General features: G+C 43.0%; 1 protein-coding gene across 2 annotated transcripts in view; it reads right to left on the bottom strand.

Moving 5' to 3' along the window:
• Positions 1-17,400, bottom strand: part of GAREM1 (GRB2 associated regulator of MAPK1 subtype 1) — a 76,338-nt gene that overhangs the window by 12,227 nt on the left and 46,711 nt on the right. For both annotated transcript variants that reach the window (XM_070942323.1, XM_070942322.1), the window contains exon 3: positions 1,764-1,894. In XM_070942323.1, coding sequence (XP_070798424.1) covers positions 1,764-1,894 — 131 coding nt within the window. The remainder of the gene's footprint in view (positions 1-1,763; positions 1,895-17,400) is intronic.

Raw genomic sequence — 17,400 nt, 5'->3', positions numbered from 1 at the left:
TGCCTTTCAAGAACTATGAATTTTGACACTTAAGCAGATCTTTGAACGTAGAGACAAAATTTCTCCAAGCAGAAAAATGATGATGTGAAACAAAAAGATCATCTCTGTGATTTCCAAGAAATACTTTGCTCATTATGTAGTTAGATGCTAATTGTATGTTATTCCATACAGTTTGTTAGACTTATTTGCCATAAATCTCACACTTTAGACACTGGAGCTATTAAAACAATTAAGGCAACTCACTTGAGGGGTTTTTTTGGTTACTTTTATGTTTTAATCTCTGCATTCCCTGCCATCCCATTTTTCCTAAATTTTTGTGCCGTTATTCTTACAGTATTAATATTCGGTTTGGAAATATTTGTAGAATTAAGTGATTTACTGATTTTACATTCTGTATTAGCCATCCATGCTTATAGCCGCTTAGTCATATTTTAGCATTATATATAGTTTTTGGTATAACAAATTGGTATACCAATTGCATATATTTTAATAGCATTGAATTCATAGCTGATTTTGTAACTCCAGTTATATTTATAATCTTAAAGATATTGTTATTAAGTTTTTAAATCTGTTCTAGTATCTTAAATTTTAGTTTTTATTATGGTATGTAGATTAGACTATTGGCATAACGGGATGGCTTTTAGTGCTGAATGTAAATTTTATTGGTTAGTGATCTTAATAATGATAATACTTCAATAAAAACATCAGTATATCTCATAGTAGCTACAATTAAAAAAAACCCAAACAACTGAAGCAAGATATGAAAGCTGAATTTTCTTATTTTTTATTCAAAACCATATGTAGAAAACTGAAGAATAGAATGTCTGAAGAACAGGTTATTAATAAATTCTATATTATAATCAATAATCTATAATCATTTTTTTCTTATTTAGAATCTATTACTTTTGAAGCCATTCTTCAGTGGCTGTTGACACATTGAATAGAACTTTTATAGCATAAAAAAATTGCTAAGTCTTTTATGAAACAACCAGTTATATTAGTTGTTAAAATAAATTAATAAAATAATGTTTTATGTTTCTAAAATCTCCATTATGCTTGGGAATTAGATTTTTCTCTGTTTCTCTCTAGGGAAATCACTGAAGTCTGTTAAATTACTAAGATCATTCTGTCCTACAAGACTTGTAGTAGAAAGGGCCGCAGTCTGTATAAACTGCAACCATGAATTTGTGAGTAGTTGTCTTATTTCACATTTTGCACCTAAACCTAAAGGAGCATTTTTTGTTTCTATATACATCATTTTATTTTTCTTTGAATCCCTACAGATTTAAAATCAATGCATTATTATTTTACTTTTCTAGAAATATTTGATTATTCTCAGTCATCTGAATTGAAAAGTAGATATTACTAACCATTACAATATATATTGTCTTTATGTGACCTAAGACATAGTGTAGAGTGAGTGAAACAGCTGCTCCTTTACCAAATAAAATCTAAGGGGTCAGAGGTGAGGGAGGGGGTGTACAACAGAAGAAGTTCTGTCTAACATTTTGAAGCAATATTCTAGTTGAACACTGCAAAAGAACATTGTTGATTGGAGATCATTCCCTCCTTGAAAAGGTCTTCATATCTTGCAAGATTAATAACCCTCAAATTCAGATTAAGCAAAATGTACACAAACAGATTAAGAGAAAACAACAATCCCAAATTATTTTTTTGTACAATATATTGCTCAATTGCAATGTTTAAAAAATGGCTTAACCATAAACCATTTAAGTTGGGATAAACATTTGTTTAGGGGCTACCTTAACGTTGAATGTTATTTCCTCCATGACGTAAACTCGTTCAGGAAATGCTTTAGCCACCTCCTCCACACTGTTAAAATACTGCACTGGCTCCTTAATATCGCGGTCTTGTTCCAGCAGCTTAAACTGCCCTGAAAACAGATGATAAATAGACGAGCAGTAAGATATTTATATTGGATTGCAGTTTCTGTGGCAACTGCTAACGCACTCCCTACTCCATTTAAGTTGGTCAGTTTCCTCCAATTATTAACAGTTAAGTAATGGAAGAAAAGATTGCACACATTTTTACAAACCTGAAAAAGAAAGAGCTACCAAGCTTGGCTAAACCGGAATTAGAAGAATGTGTGGGGGCTGATGTTAGATTTAATAGAATTAACAGGCAGGCTTTCTGGAAGTCAACTGAAAGTATTAATATATTCTCAGGATGGAACTTCACACAGGTTTCTGTGTACTTAGAAATTTTTCATCATGTTATATACACTGTAAATTTTAAAACAGGAACTCATTTTGTAGAAAAAGTTTCACTTAAAAAAAGGAGGGCAATTAAAGATGTTTAGTAACTAAACAACATCTGTTGACCAGCTAATAAAGCAAGTTTCCAAGAATCCTTTTACAGATATACACAAAAGTTCCTATGTTTTTTTCTTTTGGTAGAATTCCTTATGTTGATTCTGGCTTGACCAGAGAAAGGAACATTCCAGAAGAAAATGGGGATGTTCCACATACAGAAAAACCCCCACATATATTAGTATCTGCATTATAAAAACATTCCAATTTTAATTAGAAGGCTCACAACATAGATTCAGTGGCAAATCTCATCAACCTTCCTTTGATAATTGCTATGGGCCATGTGTTTATGAGTTTTGGTAACATGGTTTTTAGGGAAAGTAAAACATTTATTGGATAAGGATAAATAAGTGATAGACAAGAATTTATGTATTACTTGTATTTATCTCAGTAGAATTAATTAATTAATTAATTAATTAATTAATTAATTAATTAATTGTCATATTTATATGCCGCCCTTCTCCCGAGGGACTCGGGGCGGCTCACAGAATAAAACAACCCAACAATAAATAGAATTAAAATGTTAAAATCCAATTTAAAACCCCAAATGCCCCAAATTAAAATGCACGGCAGATCAGGGAATTTGCTGAAAGAGCCATGTCTTTAGGTCGGCACGGAAGGTGCGGAGGTCGGGGGCCGTCCGGAGCCCAGTGGGTAAACCATTCCACAAAGTCGGTGCGACCACAGAAAACGCCCTCATCCTGGGGGCCGCCAGCCAACACTATCTGGTCGATGGGACCCAGAGGAGGGCAGTCCTATGTGAGCGCACTGGGCGGTGGGAGGCCGATAGGAGGTAGTCCTGCAAGTACCCCGGCCCATGCCATGAAGGGATTTATAGGTGAGCACCAGCATCTTGAAGCGGATCTGGAGTACCACTGCCAACCAGTGCAGCTCGCGCAACAATGGTGTTATGGGAGTAATGGGAAGCACCCGTAACTACCCGTGCGGCCGCATTCTGGATCAGTTGGAGCCTCCGGGTGCACCACAAGGGCAGCCCCATGTACAGGGCATTGCAGTAATCCAACCAAAAAATAATGAGAGCATGAGTGACCGTACGGAGGGCATCCCTGTCTAGGAAAGGGCGCAACTGGCGCACCAGGCGAACCTGTGCAAAAGCTCCCCTTGTCACGGCCATTAGATGGTCCACCAAGGACAGCTGTGAATCCAGGAGGATGCCAAGGTTACGATGGGAGGGGAGCCAGACATCACGGAAAGGGCATCCCTGGGTTGATCCAGGGTGGAGATGTAAAGTTGGGTATCATCAGCATACTGATGATACCTCACCCCAAAATATGAATGATCTCACCCAGCGGCTTCATGTAGATGTTAAAGAGCAGGGGGGAGAGAACCGACCCCTGTAGCACCCCACAAGTGAGGGGCCTCAGGGAGGATCTCTGACCCCCCGCCCAGACAAACTGCGTACGGCCCGAGAGGTAGGAGGAGAACCACTATAGAACAGTGCCCCCCACCCCTAACCCCCCGATACCATGGTCGATGGTATCAAAAGCGGCTGAGAGGTCAAGTAGCACCAGGATGGAGAAATAACCCCCATCCTGGGCCCGCCAGAGATCATTCACCAGGGCGACCAATGCCGTTTCCATAATGTGTCCGCGCCTGAAGCCTGATTGGTATGGGTCTAGATAATCAGTTTCCTTCAGGAATTGTGGGAGTTGGTATGCCACCACAGACTCAACAACCTTCGCTATAAAGCAAAGGTTGGAGACAGGACGAAAGTTGTTTAGGGAGGCCGGATCCAGGGCAGGCTTCTTGAGGAGGGGGCGAACCACCGCCTCCTTAAGTAGTGCGGGGAAGACCCCATCTCTCAATGCAGCGTTGATAATCGCCCGGATCCAGTCTCCAGTCACCTCTCTGGTTGCTGCAACAAGCCAGGAGGGACAAGGGTCCAGTAAACATGTGGAGGCCTCCAGTCTACTCACAATCCTGTCCACTTCCTCCATAGAAACAGGATCAAAGTCAATCCAAATGTTACCTCCAAGATCTGCTCCCATCTCCTCGTCGGATCCTGCCCAGTCAGAGTCTAAACCCATCCGGATCTGAAAGATTTTGTTTTGCAGAAATTGAGCAAAATCCTCAGCACTGCCTTTCAAGGGGTCCTCCCTCGCTCCCTGATGAAGAAGGGAGTGGGTCACTCGGAACAAGGCTGCTGGGCGATTTTCTGCAGATGCAATGAGAGCAGCGAAATAGCCACGTTTCGCCACTTCCATTGCCACAAGATAAGACCTAATATGGGTTTTTAGCTGTGTTCGATCAGATTCGGAATGGGAAGACCTCCAACGGCCCTCTAGGTGTCTCTTCCGATGCTTCATTTCCCTAAGCTCCACGGAGAACCATGGAGTTGCCCGGGATCCCTGTCGGAAGAGAGGCCGCAAGGGAGTGATTTGATCCAGTGCCCCGGTGGCCGCCCGTTCCCAAGCATCCACCAGGGCCTCTGGCGAACCACGGGATAGGTCAGTGGGAAATGTCCCAAGCTCCGTCAGGAACTTATCAGGGTCCCTCAGGTGCCTGGGGCGGAACCTACGAGTCAGTTCCGCCTCCCAGCGGTGGGGATTGGCGGACGGAAAGTCTAGCTGAAGGAGGGAATGGTCGGTCCATGACAGGGGTAGCACAGAGAGTTTACCCCTATCCCAAGCATTTATCCACTGCCCAGAGATGAAAATCAGGTGGAGTGTGTGTCCACCACTGTGAGTTGGGCCCTGTATAACTTGAGTCAGGTCCATAACCGTCATGGAGGCCATGAACTCCCGAACCAACTCAGATGTCTCACCGGCTGACGGGAGATTAAAATCTCCCACAACCATCTGGTTGGGGAGCTCAACCGTCAGTTCGGCTAAGACTTCGAGTAGCGCGGGCAGGACTGAAGTCATGCAGCTGGGAGACAGGTACATAATCAACAGAGCCGACTGCACTCCAGGGTCCCATTTAACAGAAGGCACTGAATTCCATATATATTAGTTATTTAAAACATATCTCCATGAGCTAATAGTGCACAATTATTTATTTGGGCAAAGGTCTCATCATATCAGAAGAAATGTGCTTATTCAGTTAGCATATAGTACCAGTATTTCGTAAAGGCATATGGTCTGAAATATATTTTATTTAAAATGTTACATACATTTAAATAAATACATACATATATGTATATCCATACACATATGCTATTCCATTTTGGGATAAGCAACAGTATAAAAGCACAGAAAAGAAGCATGAAATAGTACGTGAAAATAATGAATGTGATAAGAAACATACCTAAAACTAACCTTCAACAAGGTAATCCATTTTTCTCTTTCCAAATCTTTCTGTCTTTGCAACTATGTTTGCTTCCACCATACGTGGCCTTTAGTTCTTTAAACTTCTCATCTCTCACTCTTTTTCAGGATCAAATCTGTACTTTAAAGTTTTAAGGTCTCTAAAACTGTTGACTCTGTTAAGCTTAAATTACACATTTAATTTCATCTTTATACAAGTATGTTTGATGCTCCTTTCCGAAGAGGGACAGAAGTCAATACGCATATTTTCATAGGCTTTCAAATGGACCAAAGGTTTTTATTTCCTTCAGTGGTAAGTAGCCTTTCTATCATACCATGCTGTTCTTGCTACTTGCTCAATTATAGTTATATAATGAGAAAAGTGGAAGAATGAACACCACCCTTTAAATTGCCATTCATATTCAACACTTTCAGTTTCTCTAGACTATAGATCACAGATAAGCCACCTTTCGTAATCTTTCCAACTTTACAATCCCTGTTTTTTGGCCATGTTAGTTGGGGTGCACTAGCACAATAGTTCAAATTTTCTACAGTGAATTAAAAGTATTTGAAAAACAATGCTGTTAATATTTTGGGAAATCTTATGGAAAACAGCAGCATGGATTGACTTATTTAACCTTGGGTTGTAACAGACAATATTCATCATATGCTTACTGCTCTGGTGGTTCTGCATCAGTGGTGGGTTGCTATCGGTTTGCCCTGTGTCTGGCGAACCGCTAGCGGCGGCGGCAGGAGGCTCCGCCCACCTGCCTGGAAGCCTCTGCGCATGTGCAGAAGCGGTGTGCGCGCGAGCGAACTGCTAGACCGAAATTGAAACCCACTACTGTTCTGCATCACTATACTAGCTAAAGAGAGCTTAATATCTCAGTCAATAGCTGCATCCTGCTTTATTGCATTATGGAGGCCTGAAAATCTTTGGCTCGTGGCAGAGGTTTTACATCTGGCATTGAAAAACAATGATCAAACAAGTTGTGTTCATCCTTTCTTAAGAGAGTAAAATTAGGATTAAAAAAAAGAGGCTAGAAACAGTTACAACTAATATCAAGCTATAGAAATATGATAATAGAGGGGAATTGGCAGAACACTCCTACTCTCAGTGTTTCTTATTCTTTGGTTGAAAAGGCTTGCTGAGTGGCTACTCCTACTTCAGGGTCTCCTTCTTTAATTGAATGACTTGTTTCATTCATCATAAAGCTGCTTATTGAGCATTATTCCTTGTCTCTCCAGTCTTGATTCTGGTCCATGTAAAACAGACTGTGGTAGAAGTGTAGGATGGTGCATAGTAAAAAATTCCATCTGACAGGACAATTATGTAAACATTTCTGCTTCTGCTTGGAACTTTGGACAGAACAAACAAGCCTTGAAAGAAACACTGCTTTCAAAAAGCAATGTTTTTGAACACGTACATAGATCAATTCGATGTAAAAGACTTCTCTTGTTTCATGGGCAGGAAGCTTTTAAGTTTACAGAACTGGGGAAGTTTAAAGCCAAGAAAGATTATATAGATTTGGCAATATAATGTACATTCATTCCACATGACAATGTGGGCTAACACTCTACGCAGAATCTAGCATTTCAAAAGTCAAAAGTCAGTAGGTGTGACATGCAAACACTACTACACTACACTGACATTTGAAAATGAAAAAAACTTCCCTATGTTTCAATGTATGGTTTATATATATAGTCTGTGGCTTATTGTACATATCACTTGCATTTGTAAAAATTTCACATTAAAAACAATTTTGACATCTGCCCACAAGAGATTTTTATTATTTATTATTATTTTTATTTATTTTGTATATTTAGTTTTTATTTATTAAATTTAATTTATTAGATTTATTTGCCTTCCATCTTGTTTTGAAACAACTCTGAGAGGCTTACAACATAAAAACATTAAAATAATCAGAGATAAATATTCCTAACATAATAAAATGAAAATAAAATCATAGTTCCAAGATAGGAAAAGAGTGGATCAGATGGTGTTTGTGTGGGATTGGCTCTTAATCAGCAATAGCACTTAGACTTATACACTGCTTCACAGTGCTTTACAGCCTCTCTAAGTGGTTTACAGAGTAAGCATATTGCCCCCAAGAATCTGGGTCCTCATTTTACCGACTTCAGAAGGGTGGAAGGCCGAGTCAACCCTGAACTGGTGAGAATTGAACTGCTGGCAGCTGGCAGTCAAAAGAATTAGCCTGCAATATGGCATTCTAATCATTGTGCCACCACGGCTCTAATTAATCAACCACCTCCAGTGTCATACTCAATACCCAAAACAGAGTTATCTGATATGTCCAAATCTGTCAAGAAATGGGGAAATCAGGAGATTCAAGCAGTTCAAATGAGTATAATGATTTATTGCAAGCTTAAGTTCTCTACAAGAGTCTAACAGTCAAGGGAAATGAGTGACAGTAAGAAGGCATTCAAGGTGGGCTGGACTTAGATCTCTTGTGGGCATTCAGGGATTCATGATTTATGACGTTTGACCCTTCCCTCAGGCTTAGCATGGTCATCTCCTACAAGATCATCCTTTGTGTTTCACAGCAGTATTATTTGGTTATTACCAATTAGTTACAGAATACTTCCAAGTTTTGAATACTGTAATGAGAATTCTGACATATTGCTGTTTTTCACGTTATCTGAAGAATAATATTATGATTGAAACAATATATATGGAAGTTGGTTTAATGATCATATGGAATTGCCAATTTCCATTCCTACTGAATGGTATGTCACAGGACATTCATTAACATTCTAGTTATTGAAGGAATAACAACTCAAAAGAAGTCTAACATTGCTGAGGGACAAGAAAATGGTCCACCTGACTATTGTAATGAGGTGGAAGCTAAGGCCAGAAAGAGATTCAAGAATATAAGGACTCTTCTGGTGAAGAACTCTAGGGTACAGAAAGACTGCAAAAAAGGATGGTCAAGCAAGAGTTCACTATAATGCTTGAGCAATCCAACCAGTTCTTTTTAGCTGATGGCATTTAGGCTTCCTCTAAAAGGGGTGGAGAATGTTGGACACAAAATTTTCTTGAAGGACAGGTCTGGCTGATTTCAAGCTGACTGAGAAAGAGAGAAAGAGTTTATATATCATATTAACTTTGAAATTTAAAAAGTAGCATCCTGCTATAAAGCCAGAGAGAGAAAGAGACAGAGACAAGAGAGACAAAGAGAGAGAGAGAGGCACTGAGATAAATACAAAAACATTATTCTTTCTGTTAGATTTATTTTGCTTAAATTGAATCCCTTTCAGTGTAAACCAATATTGTAGTTGTTGATAAATATCATGATCAACTGTTTCAATGATGCTGGCATTTTTATATTTATTTATAAAATATCTATTCAACTTTTTCAAATGATGAATAAAATAGCTAAATTATAGGTAGCCTTAACCATATCTTGCTTCACTCTAAGGTCACATATATACTGTATAATCACTTCATATACATATTTTAAAGAAGGAAGATCCAAAATATACATACAAAATGCAGATAAAGAAGGAAGATCCAAACAATTAGAAGCAAGAATGAAAAGGGACTGAGATCAAAATTAGATAACAAAAGAATAATGAAATAATAAATAATTCTTGCAGAAGGCCCTCTACTGAATTTATTCAGGAATTGGTAAGAACACATGTAAACAAATACTTGATTAAATCACTTGGTCCTAAACCATGGAAGATTTTTACAAGCCGAAGCAAGAATTTTGAACAGATTAGGAACTGGTTTAACTGGCATAGCAGCATCCTAATTCGGTCATGACACCATTCTCATCCAGTAATTTAGCCACTGCAATAGGGAAATAATTGTAATTTCCAATCGGTCCTCCAGCATTCCTGTCCCTTTTTAGGTTTCAGCTGATGGGACAGTGTCTCTATGTGTGCATGATGTACAATGAAATAGCAACCTACTTGCCAAGTAGTCTTCTAACAAAATAATACTGAGAGACAGACAACATCTGCTTGTTATCCAGTAAATATGAAAAATTTGGGGGAAAGCTTGTTTAAATACCTTTTCTGTCTTTAAAGTGCACTTGTTCTCAATTCTACGGCCACATTTTCTCTGTGTGTATTTAATGAAGTGAAAATCCATTACTGCTTAAAATAGTAAGGATTACTTCACTTGATTCATTGCTTTTGGCTTCTAGCTATATGTAAAATTGGTATCCACAAATCTATAAAGCAGACAAAATTTCAATTTTTCTGATGCACTGAAACCGAGATTCTGATTACACACATGGGGCTTTTTTTTTTTTTTTTTGGTAAATTCTACTGTACAAGATATCCTCTATGTTCTGAGTTCATTACCCTTGTGTTAAAAATGGAAGGCTATTTCATTGCAGAAACTCATATTACTTCAGCAACATTACAATGGAAGTGGGCTTTCACTCAACTGAAAGGTTTGATTCAAAGGCCCTTTATGGAAACAGGGCTGTCAGTTATGAAATCCAAAAAAGGTATGAGTAATGAACCATCCTGTAAGCTTCAATCATCAATGAAGGAAGATTAATAAAACATACTATGTATTTATTACAGAGCAAGCAACTTGTTTCAGGGTGGAGGATGATGAAATAAACAAAATATTTAAAAGTTATATTTGTGTAGTTATTTACCAAGTACATCTAAATTATATTAAAATAACCAAAATATCTTTCAAGACATGTCACAACTTTTGAGCACCTCTAATGTTTGAAAATTGAACGTTGAAAAATTTGACATGCCCTAATTTTACAGCCTCAAAATGTGAGTTCAATAATGGTACTGTAACTCAGGGGTGAAATGCTACCAGTTTGCTCCAGTTCGGGCAAACCAGTAGTGATAAAAACTACCGGTTCAGGTGAATCGGTAGTAAAAAAAAAGCAGGATTTCCTGCTTTCTAGCAAAGCTAAACCACATGGCACAGCTGATCCCCCCCTTGCTGTTCTACTTACCTTCCCAAGCCTCCTTTTGGTGTGCAGTGTGCATGTGCACGCACAGCATGCGCATAGCACACATGTGCGGCCAGCGAACCGATAGCAAATTGGTTCAGACTATTGGTGTAACTTCATCTGAGTGCTATGGATGGACATTGTTTATTTTCTGTATTGTAGGTGGCCTTAAATCTTTCCAAGACTCAAAAGAGAAACATTCCCTTTTATATTACATTCCATAATACACCTTTATTCTGGTATTTTTAATCAATTATCAATGAGTAGGCAGGATCTGTAATTAAAATATCAGTAAAATACTGATTTTTTCAATATTTCTCTATAACATTTTGGGTTTAGGTGCTTTAATAAAAAAGTGTATCTTACAATTAATAAAGACAAACTTATCTAATTCTTTTTAGTTTTTCAGTTTATATACAAATATATTTTTCTCATGCAATAACTTCAGAAAGCATGCAATTTTTCATTTTTTTCAAAGTCTCTGAAATTGTTCAATGCATGTATCTTATATTTGACTTTTTTATTATTTATTTATTTATTAATCAAATTTCTATACCGCCCTACTCCCAAAGGACTCAGGGCAGTGAACAGCCAAGATAAAATACAGATAATACAAATATTAAAAATCCCTTAAAATTATTAAATATTTTGGCCGAAACACAGATTAAAACATCCAATTTATAAAATCACGAATTAAAAATTTAAAAGAGGAGAGTTAGGCCAGGCTAGCCTGCTGAAACGGACGTTGACTTACCTCTGAACGTCCCTTTTGAGTACGCTGCGACTCCAATCCATAGATTGGGGAAGCTCTCCTCACGTTGCTGGGGAACTGAGTGCAGACTTTCTTGGCTGGCCACGCCCTCTCTGTGTCACTCCCGTCAGTCTTTCCTCACGAAGATACAGGAGCTCCAACGTCAACTAGAATCTCAACCCACCAAAAAAAAACATAGAAGTAATTGCAGAACAGGAAGCCCAAACACGGGCGGGTATGGATTGGAGTCGCAGCGTACTCAAAAGGGACGTTCAGAGGTAAGTCAACGTCCGTTTTCAAGTACGCTGCTCCTCCAATCCATAGATTGGGATATACCCAAGCTACAGATCCTGGGTGGGAGGCTGACTGTTCCCTGAATCCCGGGATTCGACCACTTGTTGCAAAACCCGACGGCCAAAGGATGCTTCTGCAGCAGCAAACGAATCAATTTTGTAGTGTCTAACAAATGTCGACACAGACGTCCAAGAAGCTGCTCGACATATATCAAGAACTGAGGCTTGAGTTGCCCAGGCTGCTGAAGCCGCCGCACTGCGGGTAGAATGTGCATAAATACCCCCTGGAACGGTCTTGCCCGTGCTAGTATATGCAGTCGAGATGCAGGCCTTGATCCAGCGCCCTACAGTAGTTGGTGACACTTTCTTCCCCATAGTGGATGGGTGGAACGAAACGAGCAAGGCCTCAGTACGACGAAAGGACGCAGTTCTTCTGATATATCTGCGGAGGGCCCGTCGCACGTCTAGAGTATGCCAGTTCTTTTCCCTAGGGTTCCGGGGATCCGGGCAAAAATTCGGCAGAATGAGCTCCTGGGCCCGGTGAAACCAGGAGTTCACCTTTGGTGAGAAGGAAGGGTCCAACCTCAACACTACTCTATCCGGAAAAAACTGGCAAAGATCGCTTCTAACTGACAAGGCGGTCAGTTCGGAAATCCTCCTCGCAGAAGTTATCGCGATTAGAAATGTCAGTTTGAAGGTTAAGAACTTCAGAGGGATAGAAGCCAGCGGCTCAAAGGGAGGCGATGTGAGTGCTTGGAGGACTAGGGGTAAGTCCCAAGTCGGGAAGCGATGGACCACTGGCGGTGAAATATTAGAAGCACCATGTAAAAAACTCCTGATACGAGGGTTCTGTGTCAAAGAACGATGAGGTTCACACACTAGCACCGTTGCAAGTGCTGCCACCTGGCGTCTCAATGTGGCAGGCTTCAGTCCTTTATGTAGACCATCCACGAGGAAGTCCAACACATCTGGAATGTCGGCCGAAGTCGGGTCCACATGATGTTTCGAGCACCAAACCGAGAACGCCTTCCAAGAAGCTTGGTATATGCGAGACGTCGAAGGCCGTCTGGCAGATTGGATAATATCAATGGCCGAGTCAGAAAGTCGGTCCTTCTTCAGCAGTCGCCTCTCAAGTGCCAGACGGTCAATCGGAGCCACTGAGGTTCTGGATGGGCGATGACCCCCTGGCGAAGAGAGACGACCTGCTGAGGTATTGTCCATGGAGGTGATACTGAAAGGTTCACTAGATCCGCATACCACGGTCTGCGCGGCCAACAAGGCGCCACCAGTAAGATTTCCGCCTGTTCTGACAACACTTTTCGGATCACCTGAGATATCAAGGGAAGTGGAGGAAACGCGTACAGAAGCCCGACTGGCCACCGGCACCTCAACGCGTTGCAACCCTCCGCCTCCTGGCATTGGTAGCGAGTGAAAAACCTTGGTAGCTGCGCGTTGTTGGGTGCGGCGAACAAATCTACGAGCGGCTTTCCAAAACGCCGAACTATGTCCTGAAATATGTCCGGATGGAGTTGCCACTCGGCCGGATCGATGCGTTCCCGGCTGAGCCAGTCCGCTTGTACGTTGGAAATTCCGGAAATATGATCTGCTCTTATAGATGCCGTGTGCCGTTCTGCCCAGGACAAGAGCAATTCCGACTCTATCATGAGATTCCGAGATCGAGTGCCTCCCTCTCGGTTTATGTGAGCCTTGGTGGTCATGTTGTCCGTCCGGATCAACACGTGACGGCCCTCCACGATGGGACGGAAATGTCCTAGAGCAAGGCGAACAGCTCTCAACTCCAGCCAATTGATGCTGTTCGCCTTCTCCGCCGGAGACCAACGACCCTGGACTACGTGCTCCAGAAGGTGAGCCCCCCAGCCCACCAGACTGGCGTCTGATGTTATGACTAGTCGGTCGACTTCGAGGAAGACACATCCGTTGCGAAGTGCGGGAGAGGTCCACCACCTCAGTGAAGACCGAAGTTGAGGCGGAATCCGAACCGACGAGTGAGAATTGCTGCGATTGGCTTTCTGAAACGGTAACAGGAACCACTGCAACGGTCTCGCGTGCCTGCGTGCCCAGGGAACGATTTTGATGCAGGACACCATTTTCCCTAATACCTGGGATAGACGAAGCAGTGAAACCTTCCGGCTGGATGCAATCTGAGAGACCGATGATTTTATGTCTTTGATGCGATCCGGCGACAGAAATACCTGGCCTTTGGTCGTATCTATCACCGCTCCCAGATGGAGGATCCGTGTCGTTGGAACCAGATGGCTTTTCTCGCGGTTTATTGTGAAGCCGTGATTTTGAAAGACCCTGAGTACAGTCTCTATGTCGCTCGACGCTTGAAGCGGAGAAGATGACAGGACAAGAATGTCGTCCAGGTAACAGAGAAGACGAATTGGTATAGATCTCAGGGACGCGGCTACCACGGAGACCAGTTTCGTAAAAGTTCTGGGAGCGGAAGAGAGACCAAAGGGCATCGCACAGTATTGATAATGGAGAGAGTCGTATTCGAATCGCAGGAACCTGCGATGCGCCTGATGGATCGGAACGTGTAAATAGGCTTCCCGTAAATCCACCGACTGTAGAAGATCGTTCGGCCGGACACATGCCAGAATCGAGGACAGGGACTGCATCTTGAACCTCCGATACAGGATGTATTTGTTCAAGTGCTTTAGATTTAAAACACCTCTGTATCCTCCCGAAGCCTTGGGGACTAGGAACAAGATGGAATAGAACCCTTTCATCTTTTGGGATTCGGGCACCGGTTCTATGGCTTTGATGGATAATAAATGAGCAATCTCCGCCTCCATCAGATGTCGTTGATGCAAGACCGGAGACACCGGGCAGCGACGAAAACGGCTGGGCGGGGCCCCGACGAATTCGAGACAAAGACCATGATGAATAGTGCGCCGGATCCACTCCTCGGTTGTTGAACTTTGCCACTGATGAAGAAAGAGCTGGAGACGACCACCAATGGCAATTAGATGTTGTGAGTCATTTGCCACGCTTAGGAGGGCGGGAACCGCCACCCCTGAAGGGACGCTTGGAGGATGATTGTGAGCGTTGACGGTCTCGAAAGGGCTGACGCTCCTGGAAGCGGTCACCGCTGTGACCAAAAGATCGTTGAGCATAGGAACCACTGGATCCCGAATAGGACCGAAATGACTGTCGGTTAACGTATGGCGAATACCTGCGTTCTGGTCTGCGAAAGGAAGAAGGGAGAAATTTACGTTTCTCTTTGTCCTCCACCAAAAGAGGGTCTAAGGCGGCGCCGAATAAGGCCGGAGCTTTAAAAGATGACGATGCTAGCTTCCACTTTGACTTCGAATCGGCTTTCCAATTGCGAAGCCAAAACATACGCCTGTTGGAAACTGTAGAAGCGAGAGAACGGGCTGCGAATTTTGCGGCATTTAAAGAGGCGTCTGCTGAATATTCCGTAGCAGCGACTATCTTGTTAATATCTTGATGTATGCGTTTCTCAGCAGTGGGAAGACGCTCCTGTAGCTGTTTGAGCCAAATTAATGTTGCTCTGTTGAAAAAAGATGTCGCTGTTGCAGCTTTTATCGCCCAAGCGGCCGCCTGATGTGCTTTACGAAACCCCATTTCAGTTTTCCTTTCGTCGGCTTTTAAGCCGTCCATAGCGTCCGCTGGCACAGCTGATGACGAAGAAAGGTTGGCCACGGGCGCGTCCACTGTTGGTAATGCTAAGATATCGTCCAACTCCGTCGCCGCGCAATAAAGTCGTTTGTCCAGGTTACTAGGCGCCGTTAGGGAACCCGGCTGACCGAAGGCACTCTGGATAACATCTGCAAAAAGTGGTGGGCAAGGGATAGCATCTTTCTCCTGCTTAGCCACCTGAAATAAGGCATCGTGTGTGGATGAAGACTTGGTAGCTGGACCAGAAAGAGGAGCAGTTAATAGTCCAAATTGGGTGGTCACTTTAGCTTTGTACAAAAGCGATTTGAAAACAGAAGGACGAAACAGTCCAGTAAACGATGGTTTCTCTGGCGGTAGACCTTCATCCTCGGAGAATTCCATGTCCTCCGGACACTCCTCCTCCTGGTCAGACGCCTCCGAAGAGACACATTCGACTTGTGCCTTGGTGCGAGAGGGGATCTGGGTCGGTGGCCTCGATACATTGGAAGCCGTTTGAAGAACTCCCATGCCTTGTTGCAAACCAGTCGCCAAGATCTTGGCCAATGCGTTAGACAACATTAACTGTAAGTCTATCTGGCCAGTATGTTCTTCCGGTCTCAGCCCAGCAGCTGTCGGGGTAAAGGCAGCCGATGGACCTGGTCTGGAACTATCCGATTGAACCGTCTGCTCCAACAAGGACACGTTAGGCAAAGACATAGAAACCCCACGCACTGTTTCCAAATTGGAAGAAGGAGGAGGGTGATTGACATTGGCCCCAGAAGCCTCTGAACAAATTGAAGAGGCACTAGAATGGTCTTGATAAGCTTCAGACCTTGTCGAAGAAGCGGGACATACGGACTGATCCCTAGCTTTCTTTGCTTTGTCGAACTGCTTTTCAAGCGCCTTATGACGCTGTAATTCAGATCTGTGTCGACTGTCCAGTTTCGCGGCTTGAGATGATTTGGATGATGTCAGATGTTTAGTTTTAGAACGTTTTTTCCCCCCTTTTTGTTGATTCATCTCAGAAGGTGGAGCCACATCCTGTTCCCCATCGGATGATAAATCTAAATCCGCCATTATAAAAGGCCGCTGCAGGAATTGAACCTTGTAGCGAAGCCAGTCAGACACAAGAAACCGTTGTGAAAGGGAGTTCTGGGCCAGTAAGCGTCAATCTCCCCTAAATGAGGAGTTGTCCTCAAAGCCTTGCGTACAGGCAATTTCCAGGCCTTAACAGTCTGGCCGTAAAGATAATAGCAGACTGTCCCCCAAATCGCCGCTACTCACACACGTGGAATGCTCTAAAATGGCGTCCGTGCGATTCCAAAATGGCGGCCGCAGTGAAAGAGGCTGAGATTAGCCTTCCTGGACGAGCCTGTGCAGGGCGCCAACTCCCACAGCTGCTAGAGGCTTCGGTCCTGAAAATTTGCCTCCAAGGGAGCCCAGGAATTGAGCGAAGCCGGCGGCGTTGAAACGGCCCGGTTGCGAAGATCGGCGGCGATCCAAAATGGCGGCCGGCAGCTTCGATCGCGCACACTAACCGCTTGGGGAAGCCTGGACCTCAGAGCCTGTCAAAGGCATAGACAGACGCTCCGGAGCCGCCGAGAAATGTCGGAGCTGAGGCGCTCGTGGTTATCCCAGCTCACCAGGAGACCAACGAAGCGCCGGCGGCTAAGGGTGATCACGGATCCGCCCAGCCGGGTCGGAATCCGGATAGCTGCCTCGGAGAATGTTAAAGGGGAAGGAGCGGAACGCCCTGGAGCCCCAGGAACGTTATCGCTCCCCCAGCAGCTTCACCAATCCCACGCTGCAGCTCCAGTCACACAGAGAGGAACAAAAATAATAAACTAAAATAAAAACAAATTCCAACCTAGCCAAGATTTTTTCAGGAATCTAACAAGAGCTAAAGACAAATCCAAGTTCCCTCAGTCACTGAGTGAGAAAGACTGACGGGAGTGACACAGAGAGGGCGTGGCCAGCCAAGAAAGTCTGCACTCAGTTCCCCAGCAACGTGAGGAGAGCTTCCCCAATCTATGGATTGGAGGAGCAGCGTACTTGAAAATAAAAAAGTTTTGAGAGCACGACGAAACGTGCACAGGTCCGGGATCCTCCATATCTCTGGGGGGAGCTCGTTCCAGATGGTAGGTGCCCCCACAGAGAAGGCTC

Source organism: Pituophis catenifer, unplaced genomic scaffold, assembly GCF_029215685.1.
Source record: "Pituophis catenifer annectens isolate HBS135680 unplaced genomic scaffold, rPitCat1.0.hap2 SCAF_3, whole genome shotgun sequence".
NCBI classification, from domain to species: domain Eukaryota; kingdom Metazoa; phylum Chordata; class Lepidosauria; order Squamata; family Colubridae; genus Pituophis; species Pituophis catenifer.
This window is presented reverse-complemented; position numbering and strand designations above follow the sequence as displayed.